We start from the raw sequence: 12,387 nt of genomic DNA on the forward strand, positions 1-12,387 counted from the left end.
GCAAAAAACAAGGGAGAGAGACAGAAAGGGGTGAAAAAAAGGAGGAAAAAAATTTGCATTTTAGCTGCTAGAAGCAGGCAAATCTGCACACAAGAAATCCTGGGAACTGTATTGGTCATAAATGATGGAAGGTTTCCCATTGTCCATCAGGTCAGTGTTTGCCACTCTCCAAAGACAACAACTGCCTGTTGAATTGTGAGGTGACAACACAGAGTGGTACTGATTTTAAAAAATGTGATCTCATGGAATCTCCAATCCTGCTGAAACCAGGGCTCTGCAAACACCTTTGTTTCCATGGATATGTGCTCTTTTTCATCCTGTTTGCTTCCAAGCCTCTGCCAATCCTAAAACAGTGGAACCTTTGGCTCCATGGTCCTGTGTTCAGAAATCCCGTGCAGAGCAATGTTTATTTTGTGTCAGGGATCACTAATATGGATCCCCAGGGGAGCAGCAGTGGGGCTGGAGCCAGCGTTTGTCCAAACCCTGATCTCTGGAAGCACAGACTGTGCATTGATGTCCATTCCACAGCACTGTCTTACCATGTGGGCTCAATCCAAATGTACATTTTCAATTCAGTGGAGTTCATCCTTTCCAGACTGAGAAATGTGCACAATCTTGTGTGAGCACACTGAAGATTTGGGTTCACTCCTGTTCCTGCTTCAAGCTTCCAAGAGGGATAAACTGCTTCATCTCTGCATCAGTTCTTCCTCTTAAGGGTAAACTTGTTTATTCACACCAGCACATAAACTTCTCTTTGAGAGGAAGGATGTATGTGTATGTCTTGCACAGCAAGTCTCTGATTTGGGCAGTAGCCTGCAACTCACAAAGAGTAGGAGAAAGGGGAAATGGCCTGCTCATTAGCAGGAGAGAGAAATTCAACTTTGAATGATATCTGCAATTTGTAAGTTTAAAACATCCAAAATTAATGAAACACTAAAGTTTTCAGAATAGCTTTATTTTAGATTAAAAAAAGGTTGCTGAGAAGCTTGTGCATATGCTTTTTGTTTTTTAAGTGCCTTTCTTGGTGGTGCTCATGCCTTGAGCAGTTCCAACCTTTAATTACTTGTTTATTAGTCCATTTCTTCCACGCACACACACTTGTAGCAACACAGCTCTTAGCAGGTCACACAAGTCAAGGAGTAGACACATGTGGAAACCTCATTTCTGTGTCACTTGGCCCAGTAAGTTTTCACTTCTGTGGAAGTGCCATGTTTCAGAGCACAGTCCCACAAGCAGGGCAGGAACAGGGGGAAATATTGGTCAGCTGGAACTACCTTACATTGTCACTGCCCCAAGGGCATGAGACTATACCACATTCTCATTCAGAAAGTCTTTGCAAGAAAACCAAACCTACCTAGACAAGGTCAGGACCTGTGTTGTAAAATAAACACCAGCTGTGAAAAGATCCAGCGACTGTTGTGTTAAATTATCAGAGAGAAGTCGTTGTTACAGTAGATGGAAGGAGAAACCCCCGTGCCTCAGGGCTATTTACATGTTGTGTTTAATCCTGATATTGCTTTCCTCTTCCCCTGACCAGGAGTGAATTATTATCACATGAAAAAGACAAGGTTAGAGGCAGGAACTATTTTTGTTTGCCAGTTCTTCAAGTTAAGTACAAAACTCAAGTGTCTACACAATGGCTTATAAAGTGTGCAGAATCAAAAATGTATCCTTCAGAAATCTGATAACCTAATTTGTTTTCAAATATGTGATCCTTGATGATATGAAATGGTTTAGAAGACATTAGTAGTGTTTTTTTCTTTGTTCGCTTTATTTTCAGAATATCAGAGAGAGGTTTCTGAAGCTGTTTCTTTTTATGGTTTACTATTGCCACTACAAAAATGGTAATTCTTTATTAAAAAAGAAACAAGCTGAAAGAACAGGCTAAAATGAGCATGGAGAAAAGTAGATAGTGTTGAAGCCTATTTTAGAAGAAATTTCAGGAAAGTTCACTATTCAGGGATAAACTAATTTTGCTTTAAATTAAAATCTATTTATTTGAACAGGTATAGCTTCAAGAGTTACCTTTGGTTATAGATGGTTCACTCTCCCTTCTTCTCCTTTGCAGTTTATCCTAAAGCTTCAGACCTGTAGTGCCTGTTCTAAGAGAGAGATTTATGTGAATGTGTTAAAAATTGAGGCCGAAACTGAGGGAAAAGACCGTGCTGAGGAAAACATGTACAAGGGGTGCACTTGCTTCTAGAAACAGTCAAGGCTGCCATAACCTTGGTGTGCAGCAAGATGCTGTACATCTATATCTATTTATCCATTCCTATATCTCAGACTAATAAATAAAGGCACATAATGGAATCTGTGACCCTAAGGTTGGATTTACTACCACTGACAGGGCCATTATCCATTTTCCCAAGTTCTTCTATTATATTATTTTCCGTCTTTCTTTAAAAAGATAAAATAGCTTTTCATTTGGCCTTGGAAAATCTTAAAGAATGTTATCATATTATCATTACTTAAGTGAGCTTTTTGGGATGGAGGGGTTTTAGTCCTGTGAGTGAAGGATTATGCACAGCCTACAGTGTTTCTGTAGCTCAGGATCTTCATCCTCATCTCAAAGATCATATTTTCTGTGAAACCCATGAAGTGGGAAAGGTCCATACAGAAAAAGAAACCTGGGAAAATGTGTATAAGGAATGGGGTTTGGGGTCACTGCTTAGGGTAGAACACCAACTGTATTTTTATAAGGCATCAGTATTGGAGATGGACTTAAGACAGAACTTTCAACTTGAAAGTTTTATTTTACTTTTTACTCTCCAATTCAAAGTTTAAGCCAAGTTCAACTAAAGTTTGTGAACCCTTCAGCAGCACTTGGCTAAGTTGCAAGCCTGAAATTGTATGTGGTTTGGGTGTAAGTCAGGAGGGGTTTAATCCCAAGCCACTTGAAACACAGCACTTCTGGCCACATGTAGCTCTGTACTTCAGCCTTCTTTGCAGCCCAGAGGGCAGCTGTGGCTGAAAGCCCTGGGGATGGTGCCCACTGCATTTCTCATTGGTTTTTCACAGAAATGGTGCGTGTTGTGTACTTGTCCCAGCTGGGTGGCTTGGGTTCCAGCTCAGCTAGAGGGTCATTACAAACACCCCTATGTCTGAACTTCAGAGTTGAAGGGGCAACATGTGCATCTCACCCAGTTTTCCACAGAGACTTTTCTTCAGAACAGACCCCTTCCTGGTGAAAGCCAAAATAATTCCAAAGGGTGCCCTTTGGCTCTCTTCCTAGGAATTACTGGGAATTTTTCAAAAATTAATCTGTAGAGACTTTTTGACCTGTAGAAGTAGATTCCTTCAGATAAATCTAAAAGTTTTTTCAGTTCTATTCTGTGTAGTGCAAGGTCTGGGTAAAATTTGTTGTAGAAGCCACAAGTTGGTTCCTGCAGGTCTCAGGGCTTTCTTTGTGCCAGTAGCCACAACAAGGAACCTGCCACGATGGTAGGGTCAAACCTTTGGTAATCCAGAATGAGCAAATGCTGGTCCTGTCTGTGTTAAAGACTTGAACATTGTAGAGTTGAATAGCTATATAAGATACTATTAACAATTATTATACAGTAACTAATTTTTATAAATTCTGAGAGGACTTTTACAGATCTATTATAGAGTGACTATATTTTGCTGCCAGATAGTAGTGCATTATTTTGTGAGATTGGGTATCCTTTCCTCTTTGTTACACTGAGTTGAGCAACCTTGAAACTCCAACTAAACAAGTCTCCAGGCTTTCTGAATTTGTGTGGAATGACTAAGCTTTGGCTGAGACTTTTCTGACGTGCTTCAGTCTGTTCATGTCCTTTCCTGGCTTCCTTTCTTCTCTGTGAAAGGCGAGCTCCTGAGTGAGATGACTGGGAAATAAATGCCAGCAACTTTTATATAATTACATGAGGAGTAACTCTGCAGCTCTTATGGCAAGGTTTTAAAGAGTTGCCATGTAATCACTCTTTTCAGAGCCAGGTCCTCTTAGAGAATTCTTGGGATAGGGCCCAAGTGAGGCAGAGTTTTTGGCTTTTCTAGTGAGAAATGGCTTGGTTACCTGTACTCACTTGTCACTGGCTGCTCCCTTATATATTGCATCCATTGTCCCTTGAGCAGTGGCCAAGAAAACGTGGATGTCCAGCCCTTTCTAGAGGCAGGTGCCTCTGTTTAGCTGTAATTACTCAGCTGTGAACACTCTTCAAGTGACACAAGCCTGACAGTTTTTAAACTTTATGCAAAAAGCATGCAGAAAAGGGCTGCCTGAATTTTTCCTTTTATGGTCTCTACCTCTATGTAACTGACTATAATAGAGGCAAACTTTGGATATGGAATAAATTTTTAGAACTAGGATTGCACAGTTTAGAAATCTTTCAGTTTGCTGTTATACCATCCAAATGTGGTCTTGATGTATGTGCTTTGAAGCTGTTTTGTTCCATAGTCCACAGTGAAATCTAACATTCAAAGCAATTTGACATTGTTAAGTGCTATTTTTAGTGTGTTTTGATACAGGTCAACTTCTATTACATCTTCATTTCCAAAATTTACTTCTATTAGAACCCAAACAAACCTAAGACTGTGATTTTGCAGCAATATAGGTTATATGTGCATATAGGCAGTACAAGGTAGAATTTACTACAAGCCTCTGTCTCTCCACCAACCTGTGTTCACCTTTCCTTGCTACCTCTGTCTCTGCTTTTTTTTTCAGACCAGTCTCAGCTTCCAGCTCTTGAATGCCTGCCTGCCCTACCCACCTGGGTGTTGATTATCCTTAAGAAATTCCTTTTTCCAAGTCCTTATTTTCAGACATAAATACTTCTATACAGGGTATGGATTACACATGTTCTGGTTGCAGATTATGGACTTCTAAAAACAAAGTTCTCAGCAGAAATGTTGTATTCTGCTGGACTTAATTACATCCAAGGCAGTGTTAGTACATTCTTACAAGATAAACAGAATTTTTTCTCAGAGAATGACTTGAACCAGGTACTGCCAAGCACTTTGGGCTGATGTGCTAAGCAATAAAGTGTTTAGGACTCACTTTTGATCTGACACTAGAGTTTTCTAGTGCTCACAATTTAGGGAGTTACACCTGACTTAAATCACTATGAAGTCAGAGCATGATTGGCCATTTATTATATAAAGTTAGCCTCAGGGACCCTCCAAACTGAACTTTTTGTTTTAAAAAATTCTTTTGAATCCCCATCCAGAGTGAGGTTTTCACATGGAAGCACCACATAACATGATTGTTAAAACATGTTTTTGAGGGTGTGCAATCTTAAAAAGAAATAGAGAGAATATTAAAGCACACACACTAACTGGGTGCTGGTGGGCAGGAATTCTGCTCCCATCTTTTTTTTTTCCAGTGTGTATAGCTAGTTTCCTCTCCTCCCCCTTATACTGAGCTCCTCTCTAAATAACTGCTTAGGTTAAGTTAGGTTTTCCTTTGCTGTTTTAACTGTTAGCTTGTCCCTCTCTTCATTTCACCCACCCTCTCAGAAAGAGTCCTGAATACATAAAAGCTTTTGCAGTGTGTCCTGAAGCATGTCTGCTGATGAAGCACATACAGTGTAATTATGGATAGCACGATGCAGCATCATGAAGTGCCTTTGTTTACAATTTCTCTATCAAGAGAGTATAATGAATGGACTCACTGAGGAAATGCAAAAGCAGATGCCTTTGGCTGGCTCCTGTTGTTTTCTTTTTGGCAAAGACAGGGGGACGAATCTGCTCTGGGACAGCCCCACTGAAGTCAGATGAGTTACACCAGGCAGAAACTGGAACTTTTTTCTTTTCTTCTTATTTTTTTTTTCTTATTTCAAATTTTTTTTAATTTTTGTTTTGTTTTGTGGGCTTTTTTGTTTGTTTTAAAGAACACAGTTTCCAGGTCTCTTTTTCCTGACTGTCACAATTTCTCTTTTCACAGAAAGCCTATGAGAAAAGACTGTCTGCTTCTAAAAAGGTAGGATATCCTCTTAGTCACTAATAACTAACTTCCACAGCTATGTACATTCTATATATATCAACCAATGGATGTAATAATAAAATGAATATCTAACTATTTATATTTAAAAAATACTAAAAAGCTAAAATCTTTGTTACTGAATGGGAGAGTAAGAACAGATTGTGCTGTGAGAGGGACGCAGTGCTAACACACAGCTGTGCTGCTTCAAGGGTGTGGTATCACCTTGGATGTGTACTTGTATCTGGCATGTACTGAGGTGTAACACTGGGCAAAGCTTCTGAGGGCAGGTGTCTGTGAAAGCATCCCCTTTCACATGGCAGGGAAACCTTAGGGGAAGAGAAACCTGTGGCAACTCGTGGTATCATATATCTTGGCAAGGGATAATCTTTAAAACAGGCTTATTCAGGTAAACCTGGAATTGCACAGTGTAATTACAGAAGTTTGCAGGACTGCTGCTGCCTCCTGCCTGCTCGTGCAGTGACCATACTTCTGGGTTTTTTCTCCTACTGGGGGCCTGAATGGTGCCTCTCACATAAAACTTGCCATTTACAATTTGCCTTTTGCTGGGGCTCCCTTTGTGCTCTCACAAGGCAGCTGGCAGGAGTGCTGCCCTCCCCGGAGCAGAGCTTGCCAGCAGTGCTAATCAATATTCAGCAGGGCTGGCTGCTCGTTCCAGAGCCATTGATTATCTCTGGAAGGTTACTCCCCCTGGCTGTCACTTCTCAGTCTCCTGCCTGTACCTCCCCTCCACCCCCACTCCGGCTCTCAAGAAGGAAGAGTGCTGGGATAGAAATGAGGTTCCCATTCAGGGTCTGAATACTTTGTTGTCAGATGTCAAAACAGTCTTTCAAAAGAAGGTTACTTCCTCCCTGCCAGATTTTTGTTTACACCAGTTTTGTACTTTTAATTTCTGGGATAATTTTAATGATTGCAAGCTGTGGCACTTGAGGCATTAGTTGTATTTGACTCAGGCAGGTTGCACTAAGCCTTGGTTTGCTGGCACCAAAGGAAAAACAAATCTTTTGCACAGCTGTCTGACCTCTTGTGTGGAAGGGGAGAGCCATGATTTCCTATACCATGCTATACAAGAGTAAATGAACAGGGAGACTCATGAAAATGTAAAAACATGGCACACACCCCTATTTGCTGGTGTGCACTGCTCAAAGCGCACCCAATTCCTCTTTTCTAACCCAAGAGAGGAGGTCAGTGCAGTTTGTGTGGCACAACACCTGACCATTACTCTAAAGTGTTTGGTAAAAATCATATAAAAGTCTCTCCTTTAAATGTGAATTGTCCAGTTAAGGCTGTATTCAGTCATTAATACAGCAGTAGAGAACTGTGAAATAAATCTGCAAGTCTAAACACTTCAATTCATTAGGAGTAATAGAGTCCAGGTATATAGACTGATACTAAAGAGTTACTGAAGGAATAGTTTGATTTGGTTACTTTGATTATAAATATAACATTAACAATCACAGCAGAGATCACAGGGCAAAAAGGCAAGGTCATAGGTCTCAAAGGAGGGGAGTGGGCAGGGGGAGCTAAGAGTCAGAAGGGTGAAAGAAAGGCCTTTGGCACAAAAGAGTTGTATTCCTACATCCATGACAGTGCCCAGTTCAAATCAGTGCCCTTTCCAAGGGGCAGAACCTGCACTGTGCTGTAAACTGCCTGCATTAGCAGGAGAATTGGCTTGCAGTTGGTGGGCAGTGATTCAGTGTCCAGCTTCCTGTTTGTAATGAGGAGATTGGAAGTCAATAACTCTCAAGCTCTATCCTGCTCGTCTCTTCTCAGTTTGTATTTGAGGCATCACTAAATCCAACCCAGACCCCTGTGTCTGAACAGGAGTGGAGTCAGCAGTGCAAGGCAAAGCCCAGTGGGAGTTACTAAGGGAAGGTGAGCATTTGTGAGCACTGGGGGTGAGCTGTTGCTGCATGGGGAGCAGGCTGCTCTCTGCCTTTGTACTGAGTGCTCCTGCAGTGGCTGCCAGCTTCATGGAACAGCACCTGGGCCACACCTGGTAGCACCTTGCACTGCTGTGTCTTGGTTCATCCCACACAGTGGCTGTGGTTTGTCAGGTGCTGGTGATGTAGCCCACGTCCCCAGGGGCTTGTTCAGCAGCCAGCACTGTGACCAATGCCAACAATCTGGGCCTGTCCACTGACACAAACCAGAGAGATCATGACAGAGATGTGAAAAAATGGCAAGCTGGCGTTAACTGGGGCTTGTTTAGCCAAGGGGGGTTTTCCTGTCAGCTGCCCATCTTCCTGAACAAGGTATGTGACACAATGGACCTGCCTGAGTGCCAGAGAAAGTTTGTTTAGTCATAATTAAGGGGTTAAAGAGAAAGTGGAAAAGGGAGAAACAGTTCCTCAGCTGACAGAGAGGGAGTTGTCCCTGCACAGCAAATGATGACTCCACATGCCATCCTTTTTCTCAGAAAGTACTTTCATTTTGGTGCTAGTTGTCAGCCCTCTGGCATTAGTTAGTGTTTTGGCTATTGTCTGTAAAAGGGCTGTGTTGCTACTAAAAGGAGTAGATCCCTGAGACATGGTTTTGTAGTAAGTTTGGAGCCAATGGCATTTACATCCAGTTTGTCTTTCAGCTCTCTTTAACACACCTGAGACACACTTAAAGGATGAGGTGAAGGGCTAATATTTTGCCATGGTTAGAGAATATTATTATTCTCTAATATAAATATTAGAGAATATATATTATATATATTCCAATATATAAATTCTATTCTAATATATAAATTATTAGAGTATTGCAAAGGAAATCTTAACAGAGAGCTTAGAGTTCCCATTCCTCTATTTGGCAGAACCTTCCTGTCCCATTCATATTTACATGACCCTGTAGCAATCACTGCAGTGCTAGAGGGAAGTACTGAATGCAATATGTTTGTAGCTATAGCTGCTGATGGAGCAAAGTAAGCCAGCATTTCGGGACCAAACTGTTCACACCAATCACCAGCAAATCTATCTGATATAGCAGGAATATCTGTCCTGTATCTCCTTTCCACTTGTACTTCAGGATAGTGAGTGTCTGGGGAACCAGAGTTCTCTTGGGGCTGCAGTGACAGCCTGTGAGCTAAAGAGTAATAACCTCTTTGTGAAAAACTGTATGAAACATCTCCAAAGAGACATGAAATGCCCCTGAAGCCATCTTTTGTGTTTGGCAAGTAAAATGTAATTGGAGTACACTCACATTTTTCTTTCTGGATTTTTCATTATGCTGATTATGCCTATGAGCTGCACAGACATTCAAAATGATAGAAAAGAAAGATTTCATAATGGTGTCTGAGAATGTATTATGTTAAACATGAGAACTCTACATTTGTTTCAAGCATGTATTTTTAGTGGAGAAGAAGTGTGCATTTCTGTCCTGGCAACAAATGTGGAAGGAGAACACAGAGGTTAACTGTGTCATGACTTTTTTTGTGAAGTCCCATGTCAGTGTGGCCATGAGGATTAAAAACTGGAGGACTGACCTCCACCAGTGGCAGGTGCAGAGCACAAGTTTGTATATTCAGTGTAGCAAATGAAACATCCTTTGGAATTCATGAGTGTCAGATAAAATTTTGAAAGAGCAAGAAAACTTTAACACTGGCAACTGTGTTATACTTGCATTTTTTAAAATCCCTCCCTCAAAGAGATGTGAAGTAGTGGCTGATATTTTGGGCTATGTGGATTCTCAGAGCCGCTGTAGGTCAGTGGCTGTCTGCAGACTTCAGACTGTTGTGGTATAGGTTTGAACAAGGGATTAAGTTCATATTGGAGATAGCTGCAGCCCCTGAACACATATGGGCCTCATTTTGTACAGGACTCCATAAAAAGCCTATAAGTAATACAATACTGCCTGTAAGGAATAAAACTCCAGCATCCAGAATTGTGTGTAAGGCCAGACTTTCATAGCAGGTATATTGTATGTAACATACTGTTGCATGTCCTGACACTGTTCTGTACTCACCTTTAAAAGGACTGGGCAGAAAGCATTTTCTGTAATCCTTGTCCCCAGGCAGTGGGCTGTGCCAACTGTTAGTGCAAAAGTCAGCATTTCCCATTATAAACAAAATCTATGTCTAGTAGATAGAGATGAGCTCTTGTCCTGCATTACCAGAACTGTCTTTGATTAAATACTACTAAAAAGGCCCATGAAATAATCTGCCTTGTGTGTTTGTAACCTGAATTATGGTAACAAAGGTGCTACAGATCCTTGTTGTCTCCCATTTTGAAGTTGTGCCAAGTATTTTCTCCTGAGCTGATGAAGTGCAGTGTTGGTTATTCTCTGTTTGCTGTCAGTGCAAGCTCTGCAAACAAAGGGAGAATCTGGGTTCATTTGTCTGCAGTCAGAACTTGCTTTCACCCTGGTACTTCAAAGACAGTTGTAGGAAGAGTGCAGAGGTGCTATGTGCATCTCAGCTCACAACAGGGGCAATTGTTGCCATGCAGTGATTACACACTTAAGGTATTTGCTCTGCAGTCAAGAGAATGAGTTTGTTTCTTTGGTCAAATTTAATTTTAACATGACATTGGTATGTAATGAATTCACTTTTAGCTTTCTGATGACTTGATTAAATTTTCAGGGAAAGCAGCACTTAGAAGATGACTAACCACGTCCTTTGCAATGAAGGAAAAAGAATGATAAAAAAGCACTTGTTGCTTTGCAATTTTTTTTATGATAAAGAACAAACCCCAAAAGATAATGCTATCCTAACTCTCTATAAACTATGTGCTATTCTCAAAGTTCAGGAAAGCACATAGTTTATAGAGGATCAGGACAGCATTATCTTCTCTTTCAAAAATGTCTGTACTGCTTTGTATAGAGTTGTGGGGTTTTTTTGTATAGAATTTATCACCATGGTGTCTGAGTGCCTTCCCCATGCATGTAGTTTTCCAGTATCTTTTTGTGAGGTAGCAAAAGGAGAGTGAGAAGTGAATACAGTGAATTATTTGCTCAAGGTCATTGAGCAAGTCTAAGGCAGAACAAGGAACTGAATGCAGATAACCTAACACTCATATATTGTCTATCCTTTATTTTAGGAATGAATGGATCCCAAAGATTGAAAGAAAACCACAATATTATTTCCTATAGCTGTTCTCAGTCTAGCTTGACTCAGACCCAGGCTTTTCCTTGGCATCCATTGGGAGTAGCAGATAAAAGGCAGATGTGTTTAATAGTGAGCCCCTGTTTACAGCATGACATGTGAGCTTGCATCACTGTCACGTCCTTTTTTGTTAGAGCTGTTCCTGTGCAGTGTCCTCTTTGCCTGCCTGGGGCAGAGAATCACTTTCTATAGAAACTGCTGGGCTCCTGGCCAGTGGGGACAAGGGGTTTGCTGAGGGCAGCACAGAGCTGTTCCCTTCCCACATTGCTGCTCTGGCTTCCTGCAGCCATCTGGGACCTGCTCCCCTTGTCACTGTGTGCGCAAACAGGAGTGCTGCTCAGGGTGCTCCTCCTGAACCCAGGAGCTCCTCCTGGCTCAGAATGGGAGCAGAATGCATTTCAATATCCCCACTTCACATCAGCTTTGACATGTCTGTCTGTGGCTGCTGTAGTTGAGACAGAGACAATACAGACCAACACACTTCATTTTCAGAAGGCTTCAAACTGGTTTTATTCTAGCATGCATGCTTTTTATCCATTCTTACACAACTCATGAGTTTACACTTTACTCGTTGGTCAGGAGAGACAAAGTGCTCATTGGAACAGGCAGCTGCAGGTTTCTCTTATTTATCCTTCTTTCTTTCTTGGTTTCTATGTCAATGACGTAGAGAGTTCTTTCAGGGGTAAACATGGATCTCTGGCTCACAGAAGTGGCTGTAAAACCTCTTCCCCATGTGGCACTATATAAAGAGCTTTCTTCCTGGGAGATGCCAGCTTTCTTCCTGGAGATGGCAGCTTATGGTGGTGGTTTTCTCACTCTCTACAGTTTGCAGCAGAATTGTGGAGGTGCAACTTGTTCATCTTTGCATTGCAGTGTCCCTCAGTGGGGACAGAGTGCATGGCTTAATCACCCTCATCCCCCCAGTGCTGTGCTAGCCTGGGACACCAAAGTAATCTTTTCTCTCTGCTTGAACTCAGTTCTTGTCTTTCTTCAGGTGACAAAGTGAGAGATCCCTGGGGAAGCTGTGCTCCCATCAGGTACTTTACCCAATCCAATATGATTTCAAATCAGAATTTGTCCCCGAGTTTTAAATTTAAGTGGCTGAGCAGGATGTTGAGCAGTGTGACTGCACTGTACCTGGATCCTACAATTTCCACCTGTTGACCCAGTGACACAAAAATATCAGCTTCAATTTCCCTCTAAAATAAAACTGAAATTGGTCTATGGTTTGCATTCAAGGAAGGGGAAATGCATTCAGAACAGTGAGGAAACTAATACCAGAAATTTCTTGGTTAGGTGAAATTGATGAATAGTTTTATACTCAGCTGCCACTGGAGTATCTGAT

The 12,387-nt window shown here is 41.4% G+C and overlaps 1 protein-coding gene across 4 annotated transcripts in view; it reads left to right on the top strand.

Annotated features, from left to right (window-relative positions):
- The window catches only part of ARHGEF4 (Rho guanine nucleotide exchange factor 4), a 231,277-nt gene that overhangs the window by 9,766 nt on the left and 209,124 nt on the right, over positions 1 to 12,387 (top strand). For 2 of the 4 annotated variants that reach the window (XM_059479348.1, XM_059479345.1), the window contains exon 2: positions 5,900 to 5,935. Coding sequence is in view for 1 of the 4 variants with exons in the window: in XM_059479345.1 (XP_059335328.1) it covers positions 5,900 to 5,935 (36 nt within the window). In the remaining 3 variants the exon portion in view is untranslated. Of the gene's footprint in view, positions 1 to 5,899; positions 5,936 to 7,729; positions 7,832 to 12,036; positions 12,080 to 12,387 lie in introns of those variants that run through there. The other 2 variants (XM_059479347.1, XM_059479350.1) reach the window with 2 other exon arrangements.

Source organism: Ammospiza nelsoni, chromosome 10 (assembly GCF_027579445.1).
Source record: "Ammospiza nelsoni isolate bAmmNel1 chromosome 10, bAmmNel1.pri, whole genome shotgun sequence".
In the NCBI taxonomy this organism is placed as follows: domain Eukaryota; kingdom Metazoa; phylum Chordata; class Aves; order Passeriformes; family Passerellidae; genus Ammospiza; species Ammospiza nelsoni.